This window comes from Stegodyphus dumicola, chromosome 8 (genome assembly GCF_044657685.1).
Source record: "Stegodyphus dumicola isolate Sdum_Otavi_A_Nest chromosome 8, ASM4465768v1".
Taxonomy (NCBI): Eukaryota; Metazoa; Arthropoda; class Arachnida; order Araneae; family Eresidae; genus Stegodyphus; species Stegodyphus dumicola.
The window spans coordinates 18,860,438-18,887,754 of NC_140775.1; the positions used below are offsets into that span (position 1 = coordinate 18,860,438).

At 36.6% G+C, this 27,317-nt stretch overlaps 2 protein-coding genes across 3 annotated transcripts in view; one reads left to right on the top strand and one right to left on the bottom strand.

Moving 5' to 3' along the window:
- Positions 1-20,185, top strand: part of LOC118199139 (uncharacterized) — a 74,986-nt gene extending 54,801 nt beyond the window's left edge. Inside the window, exon 3 of the mRNA XM_085822911.1 lies at positions 19,379-20,185. Within this exon, the coding sequence (XP_085679037.1) occupies positions 19,379-19,389 (11 nt within the window). The 3' untranslated portion in view covers positions 19,390-20,185. The remainder of the gene's footprint in view (positions 1-19,378) is intronic.
- Positions 1-27,317, bottom strand: part of LOC118202111 (calcium-binding protein E63-1-like) — a 710,926-nt gene that overhangs the window by 571,657 nt on the left and 111,952 nt on the right. The window lies entirely within an intron of this gene.

Here is a 27,317-nt window from a genome sequence, read left to right on the forward strand (position 1 = left end):
ATATAATATTATTCTTTTCCAAGAAGTAGACTAGGCGGCTGTTTACCATCTTTTCAAACAGTTTGCAAACACAACTGGTAAGGGCAATTGGCCGATAGTTCGAGGGATTCCTCGGGTCTTTCCCTGGCTTCGCAATAGGAATGACAACAGCTCTCCTCCATGCACTGGGAAATGTACGCTCCTTCCACACTCTAGTGTAAAGTGTGAGAAGGGCACTCAGTGACTTATAGGACAGATGCTTTAGCATTTCATAATACACGCCATCCAGACCCGGACAAGACCTATGTGTCTGCAACAAAGCTCTCTTTAATTCAACCATAGTAAATTCTCTATTGTACGGCTCAAAGTTGGAAGAGTTGAAAGCGATGGGATTTTTCTCAGAGCGTTGCTTGATAGAAAGAAATGCAGGTGAGTAATTTCGGCTGGAAGAAACGGCAGCAAATGTCTCACCAATTGTATTTGCAATTTCTTCTATGGAGCTAATCACTCGGCCATCTTTTTCCAGAAAGGAAAGTGAGTGGTCTTTATACATTCCGCATGCTTTTCGAACTCTTTCCCAAACCCGCTTACTAGGCGTAGAGGATGTTATTGAGGACACATATGAAATCCAGGAATCCCTCTGGCTCTGCCTTCTTACTTTCCGTGCATTTGCTTTGGCTCTTTTAAAAGCTATGAGGTTTCGCAGAGTAGGATATCTACGAAAAATACCCCATGCTTTTTTTTGTTTTTTCAGTGCTTCATGACAGTCGCGATTCCACCACGTTTTCGAATATTTTAGTGTTTTTCCTGATGTTCTAGGAATCGAAAGAATAGCTGCCTGAATAATAGCATTAGTAACAGCTTCAACAGCGTCATCGATATGCACACCTTCTACCATTTCCTCTGTCAGCTCTGCAACGCAAGAGAAGAGTTCCCAGTCTGCCCTGTCCAGGATAAAACGAAGGACTCTCGACACGGGGTTTGCTCCTCTTCGTGCAAGAGACACAAAAATAGGATAATGATCGCTGTTGTACAGGTCATTTCCGACACTAAAAGTGCAAAATATCAACAGAGATGGTGAACAGATGGCAAGATCGAGAGCGTAGAATGTCCTTGAAGGCTCATGGAAGTACTTATCTTGCCCATTATTTAGGAGACAGAGGCTGTGATCTTCGATCATCTGCTCAATTTCTCTTCCTCGGCAATTTGTATCTTTGCTACCCCAGAGTGGACTATGGCCGTTAAAATCTCCTATTATAATAAAAGGCTCAGGCAGCTGCTCTATTAGATTATTTAAATCTTGCTGATAAATGTGCTCATTTGGAGGCAAATACAAAGAAACAAATGAAACAACAATATCAAAATTTATTTGAGTAGCGACAACTTGGAGGGATGTCGTCAAAGGAAGTACATTTGAGGGATAATCCAGTGAGGAGAGGAGACCTACTCCTCCACTGGCACGCTGACCTGCAAGGTTATCCTTCCTGACGAAAGAAAACCTCCGAAGTTTTGCATGGTGTTCTGGTTTCAGATTTGTTTCCTGTATTGCTAAGCACACAGGATGGTACGCATTTATTATAGATTTGATGTCAAGCAAATTTCGGTGGAAACCGCGACAGTTCCATGACACGAGGGTGGCCATTATGAATGGTTTTTGTTTTTCTTGTGCTGTTCTTTTGTTTTTCGTGGAAGTAGATGCCTGGGAAATTCCAGACCCTCTTCCACTTCCATAAAGTCTGAATCCGCAGATTCAGAAATCATGTCATCAAGAGAGGTATTGCTGCGACTTCTATTTTTATTTGATATTTTTTGTGTGGCAGTTTTCGGCTTACATTGAATAACTGTTTCTTTCTTTTCTACTATATGGGTTGCATTTTCTTTTTTCTTGTTGGATGTAGACGGTTGGGTTTTATTTGGTAGGGTCTGTGTGCCTATTGATGTTTGGGTGGCAACTGTACGATATGATTTAACAGCACTGGCGTATGATGTATTTGGTCGAAGCTGTGTGCTCTGAACTAGTCTTCTGGCTTCGGCGTAAGAGATGTTCCTAGTAACTTTTGTAGTCTGGATTTCTTTTTCCGATTTCCATTTTGGGCACAAGCGAGAAAATGCTGGGTGGTCACCCTTGCAATTTATACAAAGAGGCGCAGCGGTACAATTATCAGAATCGTGGCCAATCTGTGAACATCGGGCGCATGTGAGGCTGCCACGACAAGACGTCTTAGAATGGCCGAAACGCTCGCATTGGAAACATCGCATAGGGTTTGGAATATAAGGTCTTACAGGAATATTTAGATATCCGGCCTTAATATTCTTAGGCAGATCAGGCGTGTTGAAGGTAAGGATCACGTGTTTCGTGTCTATCAACTTACCTTCTTTACGCATCTTCATCCGCCTTACACCGCAGACATTTTGTTCGGATAACTCAGAAGCGATCTCTTCTTCAGAAACATACAGAAGGTCGAATTCTGAGATTACACCACGACAATAGTTCAGTGATTTATGGGGTGTTACAGTGACATTCGCTTGCCCAAGTTTAGTAATCTGAAGTAAAGAAGCAGACTGGGTGGCTGAGTTTGTATCAATAAGCAAGTCTCCGGAGCGGAGACGCTTTATGTTTCTCGGCTCACCAATACAAGACTGCATGTATTTATTTATTACGAAAGGAGACATCTTATGCATTTCGCCAGAAGGACTAGAGATGACTATTAAACGGGGACTATTGTGATGATTTTTTTTATTTGCATCTGTCCGTAATTTTTTTGCAGAATTTTCAGAACTAGGTTGAGTGACAGGTTGAGTGACTGGTTTAGTAGTAGATGTTTCAGAACTAGGTTGAATGATTGGTTTATTAGTAGATGTTTCAGAACTAGGTTGAGAGACTGGAGTGACTTGAGTAACTGGAGTGATCTCGAAATCTTTAATTAAATATATGTGTGAAGAAGCCATATTGAAGAGAAGAAAGATTCGGAGAAAGATTCCCACCACGGAGCCCTACAAGGGAACACAGATTCCTGTGTTAGGGCTAGCCGAACCTATACGCAAACTGAAGCCCCACAGTCGGCTTTCCCGAAAGCAGGTACTCCCGAGAGCTTGACCCCAAGCCACTGACACAAGGACTAGTGACCAGCCGATTGACACCCGTGAGGACGACTAAGGTGCCTCCCGTTTAGCTGAAGCAGAGCCCAAAGTAGTGTGTTGGGGACAGTACCTCGCCCCTAAACTACCAGGACCCTCCTTTCCAGCGACACGGGTCTCCACGCACGGCAAACACGTGGGCAGTTTTCTCGCCACTCGAAAACTAGAAAAAAGATCTGTTCCAGCCTCTCGTGACGAGCCCCAAACTCCGTAGAGAGAAACCACGAGGGAGAAGGAAAGGGAAAAAGTTCCAGCCAAGAGGAGAGGAGACGGAAAAGAGGATAGATCACTGGGGCTCCAGGATCGTGACACCCGTCTCACCAAGAAGATGATCCCCTGAAGGGCTAGGGTACCTCGGGATTGGCACACCCGAACTCACAAATGTGAGCCCCCTGAGGGTGCGCCAAACACAGGATTTGTTTTTAAACATATAAACTAAAGTATACATTTTACATAAATAAAAAAGTCAAAAGACAACAGCACACAAAAGACAAACATAGGATTCGTTTTTCAACATATAGCTTTTAGATAAAAAAAAGGGCCTAAAGACAGCATCACACTTTTAAAAACGAGGCAAGTAAAAAGAGATTGAAATGGTGGGATAAAAATGCTAATTATGATTCAGATAATGTGATATGCAGTATAGATATAAAATCCATGTGACTCATTAAAACATAAAATAACGTAACTAAAATAAAATCTCAGGACAGAATTCAAATTAAATAATAAAAATCTGTTTCTTTTAGGTAGTGAAACAAATTGTTATTGACCTCTCTTCCGATTAAACGGTCGAGAGATAAGTCACAGCTATTAAAATACTTCTGGCGAAGACTATTAAAACATGGACACTCAATTAAAATATGACGAACAGATAAACAAACATTACAATTAAAACACACAGGCTCATTTTCAGCTTTGAGAAGATAGTTATGCGTCACTCTAGTGTGACCAATTCTGAGGCGAGTCAAAAGAACTTCCTCCTTACGATTTCCAGCAAAATCCCAATGCTCAATTCTAGGCTTGACGTTTCTTAACTTGTCGTAATGCTGAACATCCCAAATTTGTTCCATTTTTTGCGGACCTTTCCGGACCTTCTAAAAGGGATAAGGCGACTGGACGGTTGAACAGCAGATTTGGCTGCGATATCTGCAAGCTCATTTTCCTTTATTCCAGCATGTTCAGGAACCCAGCAGTACAGGACTTCATATCCTCGAATCGTTAAATTTATATGAATTTTGAGAACATCCACTACCACAGGATTCTGAGTGTTGGGAAAAGCTTCCAAGGATTTAAGAGCACTATACGAGTCTGTATTAAACTATGAACTTTTTGTGGCAGAGCCTTGAGATGTGCAAAAGACTATAATATATTGCAGTTAGTTCAAATGTTAGAACTGAGCAAGCATGGTGCAGGCATCTGCCCTCAATGTAATCTCCAAATACCAAATCCATCCCGACATGATCTTTTGAGTTGGATCCATCTGTGTATACTGGAAGATAACTGCTATATTTGTGACCGTGCTCAGCAAAGAGTCGCCTGTAAATGATCTTGTTAGTGTTTGCCTTCACATGATGCTTGAAAACACGAAGATGGACAAGAAAGACTTAAAAAAATATTGAACTGCTAAATATAATATAGAAACTGTTATTAGTACATGGTTCTCCTCCGTGATTGGAAACCATCATAGCGGTTCACTCCCTCATTCACTTACTCGTCTCTCACAAATTAAACACCGCTTGTGACGATATAACTAAAAAAAAGTCAAATTCAAATTAAAATGCAGGATAGTAAAAGATTACACAAGCAAATTTCAATGAAAGTTGGATCAAAACTCTAATCTGTGTTCCAATTTAAATGTCGGCAGCAAATAACGAATAATTACAAACTTATTGGGAATGGCAGAACTAAAGTACCTTGGCCTCGAAAGGCAAAAACACGATCTGCCTTTCAATCCCAAAACCTCAGCTTAAATACTAACTCATTTACATTTCTGGCGAGGAAACGGAAAATAAAATCATGGTAAATGCTCAAATAATAAATAACTAGTTAATGCAAAGTAATCGTAACCTTGCTGCTTTACTACAGAAATAAGATGTTTTGCTATGCATATCTTCGTTTGAAAAAAATAATGGGTAAGAAACGAAATATTCAAGTATGCGCGATATTGCTCGAGGAAGAAAAAAGCCTTAGGTACGCAAATATTAATTTAACCAGTCCCAAGAAATACAGCCAGATACCCCTAGTATGCTTTATCATAATAAACGAAACCAAACAACCCCAACATATATCCTTTAGTGCAGGAAAATTTCACCCGTCTGAAACTGGAGACCAGCCTCATCTCCAGAATATATGAATGTTTTCCGCGTTTTGGAACTATTCACATTGTTAAAATTCTCAAAATTTACACATAATTAGCAGCCAAAAAAATACTTGGTACATTCTCGTAGACTGCGAACAAAGTTACTTATATAGAAAAACCTCTGGTTACTAGAAAACCGTATATCAGGCCTCGGGCAACCTATGACCTACAGATTACTGAGTGACCTATTTAATAATTGCACCAGACCCACTTGCTCTACGAAAATAAAGCATAATATATAAAAAAAAAATAATAAAAAAACATACATTCAGAACGAGTACCTGAAGAAAACAGAAATAAACGGAAAATAAATAATAACAATTTGACATATTTGTTTGTTAACAAATTTCAAGCAATGAACATACTTTTTGAAAACTAAACATAATTTCAAAAAGGAATCTATATATTTGGGTACGCCGATCCGTAATCCGTAATTCCTAAAACTAGCATTCCTATTTTGTCCGCATATAGTTCTACTTATAAAATGCGCGCAAATATTTTCCCCATGAAATTTTAAGTAACTACCGAAAATGCAGATGCTTGTATTTGTCTTAAGACGACCAATTATAAGCCAGACGTGACTAAATTGACGACACAAGTTCAACATCAGTGAACCCACTGACATCGAAGAGGAAAATACAGTTTACTTAATTATGTTTGTTTTTGTAATAATTAAAATTTTAATTTTTATGTTTGAAGCGTATTGCAATCATTTTCTCAACAAAATTTATTATTTATCAAGAAAGACTGTTTTAAAATGAAAATACCCCTGGCCCGAAACATCTTAATATACATATTTTGGCCCGCAGCCAAAAAGAAAGTTGCGGACGTCTGCCATATATTGTTTAAGAAAAATAGAAAAAGAAAGAACGTTGATAAAAAGTACACAATTTTAATTAGAATTGTTAATCAAGGAGACATTATAGTGAAACATCTATCAACAAAGATGATACGAAATTTTAGAAACTGGTTTAACGTATTTGATTATGGCAAAGCACTCGATGGCTACCTGGCAAAGGGGAGGATACCTTCGTGGAGGATTTTCTAAAGGAAACTAGCTAGCATACACGTCACACACGGGGGAAAACATCAAAGCGCCTATGCAGCCAGCACATTCGCCTGGTTTCGAGCTCCGGACGCCTATTTCCTAAGTGCACATCTGGATCCCCACCAAGGGAGTAGCTTTTAGAATGGACTAATGAACTTCCAGTAATATTACTATCATTTCACATGGCCCTGGCCGCGCGTTAACGTAAGGTTTGAAAACGATTTGCCACGCAATTTCCTGTACAAAATAATTAAAGCATCGTGTATTTCTTGTGAAAATTTTCAGTGCGAAGTTAAATCAAGTATAAGCATTATTATATAAGTCTTCTACTATAAGTCTTAACATTTTTATTGCAGCCGATATGAAAAAGCTATTCCATAATAATAGCCAATGCACAGTTTTATTCAAATTCAATTTTTCTAATTTGCATTTCTACACAATGACTGTGTTAAATTTCGCATTAATAACTGTTCACTCTTAAACGTATTGCCAAGAAATACTCCTCAAACAGAATAAATTTATCTTATTCACAACGAATATTTAATCATATATAACATTTAACGTTAACAATAGGTATAATCAGATCATTCACAATTTATATTTTGAATCTTACACTTTCAAAATCAAAGGCATGCAAACCTTGAGTTGAAAGGAAAATCAAAGGGATGAGTGAGTGAGTGAGAGATTATGGCGCAAAACCAAAGTTGATTATAGTGCGCCAGACGCGAGATGGGGTGAGTACAATTGATGAAATTAAAATACAATAAATAAAAACAAGTAGACAAATGTATCAAATCCAGAGGATGAAGTCATATAAAAACAAGTTAAAACCACACATTTAAAATTCAAGACACAATTTTCAAAACAAATTACATTAGGTGATAAAAGCCAGTCTCTTTTAAATAATACAATAAATTACAATTCACCTCCCTTCCGATTAAACGGTCGAGAGGTAAGTCACAGCTATTAAAATACTTCTGACGAAGATTATTAAAGTATGGACACTCAATTAAAATATGACGGACAGATAGACAAACATTACAATTTGAACAAACAGGCTCATTCTCTACTTTTCAAAGGTAGCCATGTGTCACTCTTGTGTGACCAATTCTGAGGCGAGTCAAAAGAACTTCTTCTTTACGATTTCCAGCAAAATCCCAATGCTCAATTCTAGGCTTTACGTGTCTTAACTTGTTTTGACGCTGAACATCCCAAAATTGCTGCCATTTTTTTCGTATCTTCTCTTTCACAACACAACAGATGTCTCCAAAAGGGATGAGGCGACTGGACAGTTCAACAGCACATTTCGCTGTGATATCTGCCAGCTCATTCCCTTTAATTCCCACATGACCGGGAACCCAGCAGTACAGGATTTCATATCCACGACTCGTTATAGGTTTATATGTATCTTGAGAACGTCCACTATGACTGGGTTTTGAGTAAATCAAAGGGATGAGATAAGAAAATACTGCATTCATTGCAACCCTTCCAGTTATTCTCAGCTGAATAAAATAAAACATTATACATTTGAATTCGTTACTTGATAAATAACACATCTTAATCCACAGGAGTTAATTAATGTATACTATTCGAGCCTAATTGTAGCTTGAGTCATTTTCTTGATATTAAAAGCAATAACATGCCACAAACATTGATCCGAATATCAGTGCTTTATAAGTTTCACGAAAGTGAAATGTTGAAGATTAAAGAAATATATAAAATGAAAGCACTACGAGATTTTATGCTAAAATATGATAGCAGCATTTACACGCCACACATTTATAACTGTGAAAATGACGCAAAATAAAAAGGTAAACAACAGCAAACGCTCATATGTAAAGTTTCAACGATTCAGCATCACAAGAGCATTAAAAGCTCATTGGTGAACATTTTAAGTCCTCACTCAATGGCTATACTGAAACGTGTGAATTATGTGCCCCCGACTGAACTACCAGTGTTTAACAACTTTTCCGTTAAACCGCCGGTGAGCATACAAATTATAAAGAAACGATTTGGAAAAAGCCAAGAAACTGAAAAACAGTTTCCATTAAAATATTACACATTCTACAGAGGATGTTCCGCACATTTTTTAGACGATTTTGGTAAGCGGTAATAAAAAATCGTTTGCTGCAAACGAAGTAATTGCAATTGTACTATGTTTTTAAAAGTCAAAATTATCGTCTGTGGCTTGAAAGTTTTGTTTTTATTCAAAATGGCGAATTTAACAAAGCAGTGGTTCGAAGGCTGCATTTACGCTCTTTCCGAAGAGAAATATGCATACTCCGTTATCCAAACACGATGTGAGAGTCATGGTTTTGTGATATCTAAAGCGTCGATAGGTAATATCATCAACAAGAAAGGGAAAAAAAAAAAAAAAAAAAAAAAACGTCAAATTGGAGCCTCAAGTGGGGCAAAGATTCCAAACAAGTATCCAAGGAAAAAACGGACATCTTCGACTATTGCAAAGGTACGTTGTTTAATGTTAAAAGAAAATCCCCCTAGTCAAAGGACAGTTGCAAAATCATTAAAATGCTCGGTGTCCACTGCATTGATTTAAATCTTAAAAAAGCGAAAAAACGCAATGTGCATCGTCTTCTTCCAAAGCATATCGCTCAACGCAGGACACGCTGCAGAATTCTATATGAGAAACACTTATCCAAAGAAAAATGGAAAACAATTGCCACAATAGATGAAGCATGGGTGTATCTAAATGATTGTGAATGATGATAAAGAGAGTGCAAAAAAATGTCAAGATTAACTCCAAAAACTATCAGGAACATATTTTATCGCCAATTTTTCTGAATGAAATACCATCGCTTTACCCACAGTGCCATCAATCTGTGATACTCCATCAGGACAAAGTTAGCAGTCACACATCACTGTAAATTTCCTAAAAGAAATGGAACAAAAAAAACTGATATCAGGGCCATACCCTTCACTGATATCCCTACTAAATCTCCCGATGTGTCACCTATGGATTTTTGTGCTTTCGGACTTTTAAAAACTGCATTATCCAAACGCTCTCCCAATACCCTAACAGGACTCTGGAAAGCTGTTCGGAAGCAACGGGATAGAATACCTCTTCTGCCACTTCAAAAGGCACTATTATCCTGGAAATTGCGGTGTCGAAAGATAGTTCAGAATAAGGGATGTCAAATCGAACATTTAAAACACAAGAATTTTATGTAATTTTCTTTTGTGAATACAATATACATCGTCTAAAAAATATGTGAACAGCCTCTGTAGTATTTTATTCTAACAATATTGCTCATAAATTCAGTTAGTTCTTTTAAAGAATATTTATCTTCGTAGTGCTCTTTTTATTTACCTCATAATTGAAAATGTTAATCTAAAACAACTCAATATTTAAAATATTTAATAAGTATTTTGGGGTAGATTGGCTGTATACAATCGTTTTACATTCACATTTTTTTTTGGGGGGGGCTCTTTCTTCTTTGCATATTTCAGTATACTGTCTTTTGAGAAGTCAGTTTTATTGGCAACTTATTAATTTCACAGGCGATATCGATAAAGACTGGCTGAAAAAGTGTTTAAGTAGCTGAAGAGTGACAATAAGCATGAAATCAAAAATTGAATTTTTAAAAGAAACAAAGATTTTATTGCTTTCTTTAACTTAGAAAGCGGTGCTTTAGTAACAACAAACAAAAGAGGCATTTTGCAAAAGTGCTATATATTTGTTTATCTATGCACTAATATAGCTCGAACAATTTTGTTGACTACTATGTAACTTCAAACCAACACCGTGAATGACATTACATAAAAATCAAGATTAACGACCGTTAAGATGGAAAATAAACGTTTTATATGGGTGAAACAGTCAAAATCTACAACAGCTAATATATTAGAACATATTTATGTTAGTAGAAATTTCAACGATTCATCGCCAAATGCACTCTACTAGGAGTAAAACTTCTAGAAATGCCTGTTTATATTATCAGAAACTATGATGTGGTTATTTTTAAGACAGCATTTATTCAAAATATTATCATTTTAACATTTCTTTGTATCTTTTTTACATTTTGGCCATTTATCTAATTATATAAAAAATTATTATTAAAGATATCTTCTTTCAGCAGTTTTAAAACTAATAAGTCGGCTAACTAAATTTTAAGGGAATGCTAATTTGTTCATTCTATTAAGATAATTCCAAAGATTATCATTGTATGAAAGAGGCCTGAACTTCGCTGAAACAATTATTTTAAAGGATATATTAAACAACTGGCAGATGTATATATTTTATGACCTTTTATGACCTTAATACAAGTTATCAGTTTAAAATTCAGCATAAAATAAATGCTTATACATACACGTATAGTTTAAACCTTTGCACTTCGAAAACACTGTTGAGCACAACATATTACATAAACTCCCTCCAATGATGTCGCATCGATGACATGGACATTATGCACCAAAACTAAACTAACTGCGACATGGCATCGAGCGAAACCTTCGTCACAAATCTACTGGCGCTGCAATACCTCAAAATCTGTGACAGCAGTCTGTAAATAAAACATGTATCTACAAAAATGATGATGGCAACATAAGAGTACCAATCCCCCCCCCCCAAAAAAAAATAGAGAGAGACACACAGGATAATAAGCAGTTTTGAAAAAGATGATCATGAATAGTATGACCCAACCCCGAAAACAAAGTATTTCGAAAAGAATGAACTTTACAAAGCGCTTATAAGGGGACAGTGGACGATGATTTTAGCAAAAATCGACCAAAAATTGGGAAATGAAAATTTCATATAATAATATTCTTCGGTTTTAACTCTATCGTCTACAAAAAAACAGCTTTTATGTAAAATTATTTTTAAAGAAGTTATAAGTGTTTGAATACGATTGTTTACCTTTTTTGTGACATTTAAATGTCAATAAAAAGGTAAACATTTGGGAAACATTATTTTAATTTTCGAGGCACTATTTTTACGATTAGTAAGATATAAATGTGTAAGATTATGAAGACTTCTATTTATGAAAGTTCGTTTCACGGATGAGTTACCCAGACATTATAAATACCCAACAGATGTCATATAATTTTTTTTTTTTTTGAAAGTGTAGCATTGCTAAAAATATGAAATCTAAATCTCATTCAATGATGAAAAACAAATCAACAGTAAATGTTTTATCCAAAATATTGCCAGTGTATCGAGTTTAGCCAGTAATCAGCTTTTAGCATGATCCATATCTGAAAAAATACAAAACACTAATCAGACTTCACATAGCGATATTTCGATGAACTGCCCGAAAGAAACATTTGTACTGAAAACAGACTCGAAATAACTGTTATCACAGCAATTAGTGACTTCAATTTTGAGTGTTTAAATACTTTAGGTATGGAACATAAAGATATAAATTCATGTTCAATTCTATTGGACAGAGGCAAGATAAACGTCGTATACATCAAAGCAAAAAGAAGGGTTCGACTGAATACAAGAAAAGAAGAATTACCAAAAAAACTATGTAAGGTAGGTAAACATAATGCAAATGTAAATGAGGAAGGGGAAACATGTGGTGCAGGATGTTTTTAAAGTGATTCTTAGGTTAAAAAAAAGTATTTGGATGAATTTACTGAAAGTGTTCGAGAAAATTTCTAAAATAATATTTAGTATTTCTTACCATTCTACGACTGTTATTAGTAAAAATATTATTTATGCATACGTAAAATAATGTTAAAATATTTTATATTAAATAGAATCATACATTAGGACATGTTAAGAAGTAACTATTATAGGTAAGAGTAAAAATATTCTTAAAATGTATTTCTCTCACAATGAAATTTTCGCGATTATTACATCTTCAAAATGCTCCATGCGCTTTATTTTATGTTCAAACTAACTGTAATTTAGATTCCCATTTATACATGTAACAAAATTTAGTATGCATTTTTGAATGTGACTTCATTAAAGGGATAAAAGTTTAATTAAAGTGTATTAAAGTGGGAAATTTTGTCCAAAATTCAGGTATATGTGAAAGAAATATTAATTAAAAATTAACATTTTATGCAATTCACTAATTGATACGAAGTTGTGTTTGCAATGCATTTTTAATAAAAATAAAGCAAAAATAACAAGAAACAGAAAAAAATTAAGCCGCATGGAGCATTTTGAAAAAAGTTTAAAAATTCAAAAGAAATTTGAAAAAAAAAAAAAAAATTGCAATGATACAGAATTTTTTTTCAAAGACATTTGATATAATTAGAGTAAAATATACATGCATGCAAAATTTCATAATTCTATGACAATAATTTAAAAAAAAAAAAAAAAAGTATTTGAACGTCCACTTAATGTGAAAACGCAAAATCCCTAAAAATTATTTTCAGATAGATTACTTATGATATTATATAAGGAAATATGTTACGCAGTTTTATAATAGGTTGTGTTTCACGTCGATAGTATGGTAATAAGCGTGTGAGGTGAAGCTCAGGAGAGGCGACATGACATTTTCGAATTTAAGTACCCGTTTTTCAGTCATCATAATTATAAGAATCGAAAATTTTCACGATTCTATTTGTGAAATCTGTGTACAGAAACAGAATATTGTATGTGGGATGATTTGTGATTTCGCCTATTACCATTATCTGGAAGAAGCAGTGAGAAGCAGTCTTCAAGCTAATCTGAAAGATTATTCCTAAAATAATAATTAGAAATCAAGTGGAAATATTGAATGATCAGTAGAATTGAATAAAATGGTTTCGCTTATTTGATTATCTAAAGCTATCGGCCTAAGGGCGAAGGATGAATTTCTAAGAAAAGCTAGCTCGTATTCATATTACACATGGAGAAAAACACGAAAATATTTATGAAGCCAGCTCGAGGAATCAGTGGTTTGGTTTATTTAATTACGCCAAAGTAAAAGATGGCTATCTGCATAAAGGGAGGGATTTTTCCGTGGAGGGCTTTCTAAGCGAAACTGGTTCGCAAAATACGCTACACATAGGGTTAACCATGAAAGTGTCCATGTAGCCAGCCCGTTCGCCGGGATTCGATCCCCGGACAGAACTACCAGTGTTCAGCAATTTTACCGCTCTGCCGTTGGTGGGCCGTTCAGTAAAAAATGAAGTGCCAGTAAGGTACAACTGGAAATCACTGGTATAATTACAATCGTCTTCGATTAAAACATTATTTATCAAACACGACGCGTTACTTCTAGAAACTGCATTACAGTATTTTTGATTTACATATACTACTAAGATCTCGGACTGAAAACTGATGATTAAATTTTTGATTCATTACGCACAACTTCATTTAAATTAAAAAAAGTACTTATAAACACAAAAAATTTAGTGTAATGTTTATTTAGGCTTCGTGCTTCTCATACGCCAGGAATTCATCACATCTGTTTCTAATAATAGGCATATATAACGATATCTAATTGACTTACCGAAACAGTTTCAATACTGGATGGATGCTGTTTAGTAAACATAAAAATCTAACTTTTCATGTGGCCCAGTAAATCATATCTGAAGTCCTACCGAGTCTAAACTACTCACCACTAATCTAATCCACTCATCACTAATAAACTCATCATTCCTTAATAATTTAAATAACTCTTTAAAACTCATCATTCGTTAATAATTTAAATAACTTTTTAAAAACTCATCATTCGTTAATAATTTAAATAACTCTTTAAAAATTCATCATACTTTAATAACAGAAATAAATATTTCACACATTCTTGTGCACAGTTTCCAAAGATGTGAGCAATTAATCTTTTTACATGGTCAGCAGATATATTCAATAATGAACTCAGACATCAGAACAATTTTATTCAAGCATCACCAAACAAAGCAACTTTCTTTTGAGTCGCTGTGTATATTTACCTAAATGTCTTGAATAGCGGTCGGTAAAAGGTTCGCAATGTACTCTAAATCTCCAAAATAGTTCTAGAATACAGCTTCGAATTTTGCGCTTAAAGCAGAGAACTTTCTAGCAATTAACACTGAATTTGTCAAAGCAAATTAAATAACGTTATTTAGAATGTTTACCATACAGACAGATTTGTCTGTGCAAACCTAGGCACCATTCGTGAAAACTTTTCGTATGTGCAAACCTATGTATCATTCGTGAAAACTTTTCGTACAATTCTCATAAATGTTTCGAGAATTATTTTAAATAGAACTGCATACAAAGGATCAATAAGCCACCTTTTGAGAACAGCCTCTTCAATTTTCAGTTTAACCAATCACTTATTAGAGCGACGAATATTTTTTAATAAAATTCGTAATACAAAAAGAATTTAAACTTCTGCACCGAAGAAATTCATTTATATCCACATAAAATGAAATGGATAACTTCCTTAGTGACGTGGGCTTTCAGATTTAATGGGCTTACAAGATAATCCGTAATGGATGTTCTTAACAGATCACGCAAGAGGCTCCAAGATTTATCAGTAAAATTCTCCTCATCCGCCTTCTTTGCCCATACGATTTATTAAAGACCCTTAACGCACAGAATTACGTCACTACCAACGCACAGAAGATTATCACTCGTGTCTTACGAAAGAAAAGAAAACTATAGAAGATTTTTAAATAAAAAAATAAACACTGTTCAGAAAATTAAGTACATATTAATCATAGCAAAAAATATCAACATATTTTCAAAAAATAAAGACGAAGAAAATTTTGCGATTATAGAATTGGAAGTGTTGTTTTCTAAGTAATGATAAGAAATTTTCCTTCTACGTTTTTCTATATTTTAAAAAAAAATTAGAAAGAAAATAATAATAAAAAAAACTTCTTTACACGATCCAAATTTATTCTTGAAATTAAGTTAAAAAGAACAATAAAAATGTCAAACGCTCCTAACTAACTAGATAATTCGGGAATTTAAAGATGTTTCGCTAACTTAAAAAGAATTTCGCTCTTATTTTTAATATTCTTTTTCTAAAGTACAATTTATTACGAATATATAAAAAAAAGTTTCTAATACCACATTTGTCACCTTAATTGCAAAACTAAAACTTTGATGTCCTAATTCTATAAGAAGATTAGCATTCACAGATTTTTGTCAACATTTTATCCGGAAAATGAAATGATTAGACAAAAAAAGAAAATTAACACACACACACACACACACACACACACACACACACACACAAAAAAAAAAAAAAAAAAAAAAAAAAAAAAAAAAAAAAAAAAAAAAAACTTAAGGACCTTATGTAATTAGAATAAAATAAAGTAAAGCAATTTAAAAAGTTTTCTCAGCGACTGAATGTAATTCGGAAAATTCCACGAACGCTTTATACTTAAATATAAGCCGAAATAGTTATAATCATTTTTGATTTGCCAATATTAACAACAGATTGTTTAAAATCTCAAATTTGATTAAATTTTAGAACAGAAACACGCCAATGTGACAATCAAAATCGCAATAACAACCTTGTATCGAGGTTCAGACTTGGTGCGTGAAGGTGCAGTTGCCTCTCGCTCCCTATTTTTTGACTTCGCTGATTTCTTTGCGTTTTTAGTCTATGTGTCAATTGTTTGATCAGATAGCCTGGCTCAGTAAAAGTAGACCGCCAGTGTAACTCTGATTCAAAAATCCGTAAACGACCAAGTGTTTCTGCGACTCCTTTGCCGATGCTTTATTTTTCTTCTTTTTTCCCCTTTCTAGTAATTTCGTTCCCTTGATGAGGAGGGACCTTTAGCTACCCTTGAAATCGATTGAGTGTTTTAACATATGTACGCTAAATAGAAGGTTGTTATTGTGATTTTGATTGTCACATTGGCGTGTTTCTCTTCTCTTCTAGTTTGTGCTATCAATCCTCATTTTCAAGGAAATTCTACTTTATATCGTTTTACCACGTGCACCATTTTGACTTTCGTTGCATCTTTCCACGTGGCTATTGGTTTTTCAGAATTAGTTTCTCTCCTTTTGAATGTTTTGTCATATGTTGCTGCAAATTGTCTTCATTAATTATTGGTGTTTTTCCATGTTATAATTATTTGCTTTTTTGAACTTTCGCGATTATATTTCTTTGGTTCACTTGTTTTTTGCTTGTACACTTTTCACAATATGTCCACTGACAAGAACCGATTTTGTAAGTTACGCCTTAAGCGTATGAAATTCTTGAATCATCTGCAATTGCTACTTAAATGCAAACACCATAATATCATTCCCAAATATCATTATACAAATTCCATAATATCATTATACATGTGAAATGCAGCCTAAAATCTTCCGTTCACGTTTCGAAAATTTTGCATAAATTCAAATTGTCACATCTTCGTCGTATTATAAGGGGCACAATTTATCTAAAATTGAATTTGAATAATATTACCTCCATTTAAAAATTGCTAATTCAACTGTAAATTTTTCTTCATTTGATCATACATCTCGGTCTAGAACCGATACCGTTTGTCAACGACATAAAAATGTACTTATTTCTAAATTCCTCAAGCTCACACACCAGTCGGCTAGTCCCACCCATTTAGTTAATCTTCCCACTGTAAACGCTAACCCCCACCGTTAATATCTCTAACAAGAATCTTTCGGGGGATCAGTTAAAAGTATTAAAATATAATTTCAACTTTTCTCAAAGACATCTAAACTTTCAGTTCGTGAAATCATCGCACCCATGTTGAGAAAGCTTTTAAATTCCGCAAAATTTCAGAAACGCAAACGGATACAATCCGCCACCTAATTACTCATAACGTTAATTTTAACAACAAATCTTTGGGTTCGAATCTTAGCCAAAAGGTGGTGTGTATTTAATTATGGCAAAGCACACTAGGGCTATCTGCCTAAGGGAAGAGATGCCTTCGTGGAGGACTTTATAAGGGAAACTGGCTCGTATACACGTTACACATGGGGAAAACCACGAAGGCGCCCATGCAGCCAGCCCGTTCGCAGGATTCGAACCTCGGACCGAAATACCAGTGTTTAGCGACTTTACCGCTCGGCCCCTGCTAAGCTCTCTTAGGAAAAAGGAAAAGGAGACCTTACGTGAAATTCATTCTAATACTAATATCATTACTTCTAAAGCCGATAAGGGCGGACAGATCGTTGTTATGGACAAACACACATATATTGCTGGAGTCTCTAAACTGATAAATGAAGGCCCATACTGCTCGATCCCTAAAGATCCTTTAACTTCGGTTCTCATCAACGTTAAAACAGCTATTAAATCTTCTCATATACTGCTAACGCAGTTGAAGAAATCCCTTATTCCAACTAATACTAACTGCGCTAGGCTTTATGCTCTCCCAAAAGTCCAAAACTGGTATTCCTTTTCGACCAATTCTTTCCAACATAGGTACAGCATCATATCCTTTGGCCAAATATTTAATTTCTAGATTTTCTCCTTTACTTGCTAACAATATTCACACTGTAAAAAATTCTTTTGAAGTCAGCGATAACCTTAAAGATATTTCTCCACTGTGTTCCATTATCGTTTCATTTGATGTCAAATCACAGTTTACTAATGTTCCGGTTAACGGAGCACTAAATGTGTTGAAACTAAGCTTCGGGAATTCCATTTCACACATACTGAAATTGATGAGTTGGTTTCGCTTACTAAAGTCTCTCAAAGTCAAACCCACTTTGTTTTCCAAAATGAATATTTTCGTCAAATTGAAGGATTACCTGCTGACATTTATATGCAGTATTTTGAGGTGAAATCATTTGATAAACTATCTTTACGTCTTTGGATTCGGTATGTAGACGACACTTTCGCGCTTTTTGATGGTAATAAACAAGATTATCCAAGATTTAATTTATTATAAATTCAATTGATCCAGCCATCCAATTTACTCTTGAAACTGAATCCAACAATTACCTCCCCTTCCTCGATATTCTAATAATCCGCAATGAAACTGATTTTAGCACTACAGTGTACCGTAAACCCTTTGCAGTTTGTTTACCGCCCCAGGCAAAGTCATGCCACCCTGTTAAGCAAAAAATGGCTTCTTTTTACTATTATGTATTTCGTGCGCTCAAAGTTTGTTCCTCAGAATCTTTGCTTACCAATGAACTTAATTATTTGAAAGCACTTGCTATTGACCGAGGATTTTCTCCCGTGATCATTGATAAAGCCGTTAAAAATTTTCAGATTCCCATCAAAGAAGATTTTACACTGTTACAAATAATATTAATGACCTTGTCGTGCTTCCATTTTATCCTTCTGTTAGTTATAAAGTTACACGGATTCTCCAGAAATTCAATTTTCAAGTCAGTTTCTGCCCTATCAATAAAATTCACGGTTCCATTCTAAAAGATTGCGTTTCCGACTTTAATTATTGGTAATTTATAGTATATCGTGTCAGTGTAGCTTGAGATATATTGGCCAAACAAAAAGGGCGTTAAAGTTTCGTATCAAGGAACACGAACCTTATGTCCGCAAAGGCGAAATTAACAAGTCTTCAATAGCGTATCATAGTTGGGAATTTAACTCTGCACTGCTTGCGCGGCGTCCCACAGACGCCAGGGATGTTTCTTTTTTAATTCTTTTATAAGCTGATGCGTGAGCTTATGCTGCCATCTACCTTTCTGTCCACTATACACAAATAAGTAGAAATCATCGAAACAACGCTATTTTCATTTTAATGCTGAGAGGAAGAGGTTATATGCCGATGTGCACTGCTGGAGTCTAGGAAACGCCACACGACCGTTTTTGATTCTAAAGGTAAGTATTTTAAAATTTATATATTCTAGTATTTTTAATTTATATTATCAACAGCTGTCCCTATGTTTTTTTTTCCATTTTAGTGATAGGTAAAAGAAATTGTTTTTGAATATATTTAATTTTAAATGTAAAAAGAATGTATTTCTTTTGGTATTTATAATTTTTATGGGTAACATTTGTTTCTATTATTTATTTTCTTACCTTTAGATTCAAAATGACTTCTCAGAAAAAATTCAATATGGCATATGAACGTGACAGGGATATAGTACTACGTATGCTGATGGAAGAATATGAATCAGGAGATGAGTTTGATGATTATAGAGATGCAGAAGAAGATAGAGTGGAAACAAGAGACGAAAACAGACACCGAGCAAGAAAAACTCCGATGATAGCGATAGTACTAATTATATTGCCGATAATTATTTCCTAGGCCGGAAAAAATGATCAAAAGTTTGCCCACCTAAAAATAAAAAATATACGCACTCGGCGACATAATATTATCACTCATTCTCCAGGGGTGAAAGGTGTCGCAAAAAATGCTCGAAAGCCGGAGCAATGTTGGGCATAATTTTTCGACAATAGCATGCTATCTAATATAATTAAATTCACAAATGAAAAGATGCCCACAGTACAGGAAAATTATTCTTGGGAAAGGGATACGCATTTGACCGACATAATTGAAATAAAAGCGCTTCTAGGCGTATTACACATTTGTGCTTCTAAAAAGGACAGTCATGCAAATACCAAGGAGATATGGCTCTCTGATGAAATGGGTGTTGAGTTATGCCATCTAATAATGTCTGAAAAACGATTTAGGTTCCTTTCATATTGTTTGAGGTTCGACAACAGCGATTTTTTGCTTCAAAATAATCTTACTTTGGTTGGGACTATTTTGTCTGGAGAAAGAATAAGAGCGACATTCCTCCAGAGTTTACACATACAAAAGAATCGGGAAGTAGGAACATCATTGTTTAGGTTTCAGAATGACTCTAATGTCTTATGTAACTAAGGGAAAACAAGGTGGTTCTGATTCTCTCCACTATGCATCATGATGATGTAATTGATGAATCATGTGAAAAAACAAGCTCAAATGATAACATTTTATAACGCAACTAAATCAAAAGTTGATAGTGTTGACCAGTTGTGTAGCACTTACAATGTCGCCAGAAAACGAACAGATGTCCTATGGTCATGTTTAATAGTATGATGAATGTAGCAGCTGCAAATGCTCAAGAGTGAGTGAGTGAGTGATTATGGCGCAAAAACCAGAGATGATTATGACGCGCCAAACAAAAGATGAGATGATTACAATTGATGACATTAAAATTCAATAAATAAAGTGAGTGAGTGAGTGAGTGAGTGATTATGGCGCAAAAACCAGAGATGATTATGACGCGCCAAACAAAAGATGAGATGATTACAATTGATGACATTAAAATTCAATAAATAAAAACAAGTAGATAAATGTACCAAATCCAGAGGATGAAGTCATATAAAAACAAGTTAAAAGCACATATTAACATTCAAGACACAGTCTTCAAAACAAATTACATTTGGTAATAAAAGCCAATCTCTTTTAAATAATAAAATAAATTAGAATTGACCTCTCTTCCGATTAAACGGTCGAGAGGTAAGTCACAGCTATTAAAATATTTCTGGCGAAGACTATTAAAACATTGACACTCAATTAAAATATGACGAACAGATAAACAAACATTACAATTAAAACAAACAGGCTCATTTTCAGCTTTAAGAAGATAGCTATGTGTGACTCTGGTATGACCAATTCTGAGTCGAGTCAAAAGAACGTCCTCTTTACGATTTCCAGCAAAATCCCAATGCTCAATTCTAGGTTTGATGTTTCTCAACTTGTTGTGATGCTGAACATCCCAAATTTGCTCCCATTTTTTTCGTATCTTTCCCTTGATGACACAGCAGATGTCTCTAAAAGGGATAAGGCGACTGGACAGTTCGACAGCAGATTTTGCCGCGATGTCTGCAAGCTCGTTTCCCTTTATTCCCGTATGCCCGGGAAACCAGCAGTACAGGATTTCATATCCTCGTATCATTAAATTTCTATGAATTTTGAGAACATCCACTACCACAGGATTCTGAGCGTTGGGAAAAGCTTCCAAGGATTTAAGAGCACTATACGAGTCTGTGTAAACTATGAACTTTTTGTGGCAGAGCTTTGAGATGTACAAAAGAGCATAATATATTGCAGTTAGTTCAGATGTTAGGACAGAGAAAGCATGGTGCAGGCATCTGCCCTCTATGCAATTTTCAAATACAAAAGCCATCCCGACATGATCATTTGACTTTGATCCATCTGTGTATATCGGATATTAACTGCTATATTTGTGCCTGTGCTCAGCGAAAATTTGTCTGTAAACGATCTCGTTAGTGCTCGCCTTTACGTGATGTTTAAAAACATCAAGAAGCTGGATCCGTGAATTTTCCCAAGGTGGAATTTCAAAATTCTGTACTGCTTGGGGGTGCACATCAGAGAGGGAGAGTTCCTCAATGACAGGGCGAACTCTTAAAGAGAAAGTAGGAACACAGGATGGACGTGTTTCAAATAATGTGTTACACTCATTATCAAGTAAGCACAGCTTATTGGGATGTTCAGGTTGTGATAGAGTATTAAAATATTGCAAAAGGGACAATTGCTCACGCCTCAGATAAAGTGATGGTTCGTTACAGTCAACATATAGGCTCTGCACAGGAGAAGTCCTGAAAGCTCCTGAACAAATCCGCAGACCTTGATGGTGAACAGGATCCAGTTTTAACAAAACAGATGACCGAGCGGATCCATAAACAACTGAGCCATAGTCCAGTTTAGAGCGGATAAGCGCTCTGTAAATGCGAAGCATGGAGCAACGCTCTGCACCCCAGGAGGTGTTCGCCAACACTTTTAAAATATTTAGTGTTTTTAGACACTTCTTTCTCAGGTTTAAAAAATGAGAAAGGAAAGTCAATTTTCGGTCGAACGTCACTCCTAAAAATTTTACTTCAGGCGCAACTGGAATAATTGTACCATTCAAGTATAACTCAGGTTCAGGATGGAGACCTCGCTTCCTACAAAAGTGTACGCAGACAGTTTTCTGTTTCGAAAATGTAAATCCCTGTTTGTCTGACCATTCTTGGATCTTAATCAGAGCCATCTGCAGTTGCCTCTCTACATATCTCATGTCTGCTCCTCGAAAGCTAATCTGCAGATCATCAACATATAGAGATCCCAAGATGGTGGGAAGAAGTTATTTTAGTACAGAATTTATTTTTAAACTAAACAGGGTTACACTGAGCACACAGCCTTGAGGCACACCCTCTTCCTGTTCAAAAACATCCGAAAAAACAGAGCCAATTCTTACTTGAAAAGTTCTAGTGTTCAAGAAATTTTGAATGAAAATTGGTAGGTTGCCGCGCAAGCCACTCTCGTGAAGATCCCGGAGTATACCGTATCTCCATGCCTTATCATAAGCTTTTTCAATGTCGAAGAATATCGAGACAAGGTGGCTTCTTCTTACAAATGCTTTTCGAATAGATGTCTCTAAGAGGAGCATGTTATCTACAGTTGTTCTTCCCTTTCGAAAACCACTCTGATAAGGCGATATAATATTCTTTTCCAAGAAGTAGACTAGGCGGCTGTTTACCATCTTTTCAAACAGTTTGCAGAGGCAACTCGTAAGGGCAATTGGCCGATAGTTGGAGGGATTCCTTGGATCTTTCCCTGGCTTAGGAATAGGAATGACAACAGCTGTCCTCCATGCATGGGAAAGGCATGCTCCTTCCACACCCTATTGTAAAGAGTGAGAAGGGCATTCACTGACTTACAGGACAGATGCTTTAGCATTTCATAATTCACTCCATCAAGACCCGGAGAAGACCTATGTGTCTGCAATAAAGCACTCCTTAATTCAAGCATAGTAAAGTCTCTATTGTAAGGCTCACATTTGGAAGAGTTGAATGCGATGGGATTTATTTCAGAGTGCTGCTTCATAGAAAGAAATGCAGGTGTATAGTTTCTGCTGGAAGAAACGGAAGCAAATGTCTCACCAATAGTATTCGCAATTTCTTCTATGGAGCTAATCACTCGGCCATCTTTTTCCAAAAAGGAAAGTGAGTGGTCTTTATATATGCCGCATGCTTTTTGAACTCTTTCCCAAACCCGCTTGCTAGGCGTGGAGGATGTTATTGACGACACATATGAAATCCAGGAATCCCTCTGGCTCTGCCTTCTTACTTTTCGTGCATTTGCTTTGGCTCTTTTAAAGGCTATGAGGTTTCGCAGAGTAGGATATCTACGAAAAATACCCCATGCTTTTTTCTGTTTTTTCAGTGCTTCATGACAGTCGCGATTCCACCATGGTTTTGAATATTTTAGTAGTTTTCCTGATGTTCTAGGAAACGAAAGCATAGCTGCCTGAATAATAGTATTAGTAACAGCTTCAACAGCGTCATCGGTATGCGCATCTTCTACCATTTCATCTGTGAGCTCTGCAATGGAAGAGAAGAGTTCCCAGTCTGCCCTGTCCAGTATGAATCGAGGGGATCTCGACATGGGGTTTGCTCCTCTTCGTGCAAGAGACACAAGAATGGGATAATGATCACTGTTGTAAAGATCTTTACCCACATTAAAAGTGCAAAAAGGCAACAGAGATGGTGAACAGATGGCAAGGTCGAGAGCATGGAATGTTTTTGAAGGCTCATGGAAGTAAGTATCTTGCCCATTATTGAGGAGACAAAGGCTATGATTTTCGATCATCTGCTCAATTTGTCTTCCTCGGCAATTAGTATCCTTACTACCCCAGAGCGGACTATGGCGGTTAAAATCTCCTATTATGATGAAAGGCTCAGGCAGCTGCTCTAAAAGACCATTTAAATCTTGCTGATCAATATGCTCATTTGGAGGCAAATACAGAGAAACGACTGTAACAACAAAATCAAAATTTGTTTGAGTAGCGACAACTTGGAGGGATGTCGTCAAAGAAAGCACATTTGAGGGATAATCCAGTGAGGTGAGGAGACCTACACCTCCACTGGCACGCTCACCTGCAAGGTTATCTTTCCTGACGAAGGAAAACCTCCGAAGTTTTGCCTGTTGTTCCGGTTTTAGATTTGTTTCCTGTACTGCGAAGCATACAGGATGATAAGCATTAATTATGGCTTTGATGTCGAGCAAATTTCGGTGGAAACCGTGACAGTTCCATGAGACGAGGGTGGCCATTATGTCTGGTTTTTGTTCTTTCTGTGCTCTTGTTTGGTTTTTCGTGGAAGTAGATGCCTGGGAAATTCTAGACCCTCCTCTACTTCCATAGTGTCTGAATCCGCAGATTCAGAAATCATTTCGTCAAAAGAGCTATTGCTGGAACTTCTATTTTTATTTGATACTTTTTTAGTGGCAGTTTTGGGTTTACTTTGAATGACTGTTTCTTTATTTTGTATTAAATGAGTTGACTTTTCTGTTTTCTTGGTGGATGTAGTCGGTTGGGTTTTATTTGGTTTAGTCTGCGTGCCTATTGATGTTTGGGTGGCAATGCTACGTGTTGTTTTAACTGCACTGGCATAAGTTTTGTTTGATTGGAGCTGTGTGCTTTGAACTAGTTTTCTGGCTTCAGCATACGAGATGTACCTGGTAACTTTAAGAGTCTGTACTTCTTTTTCGGATTTCCATTTTGGGCACAGGCGTGAATATGCTGGGTGCTGACCCTTGCAATTTATACACGAAGGCGCAGCGGTACAATTTTCGGAATCGTGGCCAATCTCTGAGCATCGGGCGCATGTGAGGCTGCCACGACAAGACGTCTTAGAATGGCCGAAACGCTGGCATTGGAAGCATCGCATAGGGTTGGGAATATAAGGTCTTACAGGACAATTTAAATATCCGGCCTTAATATTCTTAGGCAGATCAGGCGTGTTGAAGGTAAGGATCACGTGTTTCGTATCGATCAACTTACCTTCCTTACGCATCTTGATCCGCCTAGCATCGCAGACATTTTGGTCGGATAGCTCGGAAGCGATCTCTTCTTCAGGAACGTACAGAAGGTCGAATTCCGATATTACGCCACGACAATAATTCAGTGTCTTATGTGCTGTTACAGTGACATTCGCTTGCCCAAGTTTAGTAATCTGTAGTAAAGAAGCAGACTGGGTGGCTGAGTTTGTATCAATAAGCAAGTCTCCGGAGCGGAGACGCTTTATGTTTCTCGGCTCACCAATACAAGACTGGATGTATTTATTTATTACGAAAGGAGACATCTTATGCATTTCGCCAGAAGGACTAGAGATGACTAGGAAACGGGGACTATTGTGATGATTTTTTTTATTTGCATCTGTCCGTAATTTTTTTGCAGAATTTTCAGAACTAGGTTGAGTGACAGGTTGAGTGACTGGTTTAGTAGTAGACGTTTCAGAGCTAGGTTGAATGTTTGGTTTATTAGTAGATGGTTCAGAGCTAGGTTGAGTGACTGGTTTAGCAGTATACGTTTCAGAACTAGGTTGAGTGACTGGTTTAGCTGTAGACGTTTCAGAACTAGTTTGAATGACTGGAGTTACCTCGAAATCTTTAATTAAGTAGATATGAGAAGAAGCCATAGTGAAAGAATAAAGATTCGGGTCCGACAGCCCCGCCCACCACGGAGCCCAACAAGGGAACACAGATTCCTGTGTTAGGGCTAGCCGGACCTATACGCAAACTGAAGCCCCACAGTCGGCTTTCCCGAAAGCAGGTACTCCCGAGAGCTTGACCCCAAGCCACTGACACAAGGACTAGTGACCAGCCGATTGACACCCGTGAGGACGACTAAGGTGCCTCCCGTTTAGCTGAAGCAGAGGCCAAAGCAGTGTGTTGGGGACAGTACCTCGCCCCTCAACTACCAGGACCCTCCTTTCCAGCGACACGGGTCTCCACGCACGGCAAACACGTGGGCAGTTTTCTCGCCACTCGAAGACTAGAGACAAGGGCTGTTCCAGTCTCTCGTGACGAGCCCCAAACTCCGTAGAGAGAAACCACGAGGGAGAAGAGAAGGTAAAAAGTTCCAGCAAAGAGGAGAGGAGACGGAAAAGAGGATAGATCACTGGGGCTCCAGGATCGTGACACCCGTCTCATCAAGAAGATGATCCCCTGAAGGGCTAGGGTACCTCGGGATTGCCACACCCGTACTCACAGAAGTGAGCCCCCTGAGGGGTTCAATAAATAAAAAACAAGTAGATAAATGTACCAAATCCAGAGGATGAAGTCATATAAACACAAGTTAAAAGCACATATTAAAATTCAAGACACAGTCTTCAAAACAAATTACATTTGGTAACAAAAGCCAATCTCTTTTAAATAATAAAATAAATTAGAATTGACCTCTCTTCCGATTGTAAGTCACAGCTATTAAAATATTTCTGGCGAAGACTATTAAAACATGGACACTCAAATAAAATATGACGAACAGATAAACAAACATTACAATTAAAACAAACAGGCTCATTTTCAGCATTAAGAAGATAGTTATGTGTGACTCTAGTGTGACCAATTCTGAGGCGAGACAAAAGAACGTCCTCCTTACGATTTCCAACAAAATTCCAATGTTCAATTCTAGGCTTGACGTTTCTCAACTTGTTGTGATGCTGAACATCCCAAAATTGCTGCCATTTTTTTCGGACCTTTCCCTTGATGACACTGCAGATATCTCTAAAAGGGATAAGGCGACTGGACAGTTCAACAGCAGATTTGGCTGCGATATCTGCAAGCTCATTTCCCTTTATTCCAGCATGTCCAGGAACCCAGCAGTACAGGACTTCATAACCTCGAATCGTTAAATTTATATGAATTTTGAGAACATCCACTACCACAGGATTCCGAATGTTGGGAAAAGCTTCCAAGGATTTAAGAGCACTATACGAGTCTGTGTAAACTATGAACTTTTTGTGGTAGAGCTTTGAGATGTACAAAAGACCATCATATATTGCAGTTAGTTCAGATGTTAGGACTGAGAAAGCATGGTGCAGGCATATGCCCTCTATGTAATTTTCAAATACAAAAGCCATCCCGACATGATCATTTGACTTTGATCCATCTGTGTATATTGGATAATAACTGCTATATTTGTGCCTGTGGTCAGCAAAGAGTTGTCTGTAAACAATCTCATTAGTGCTT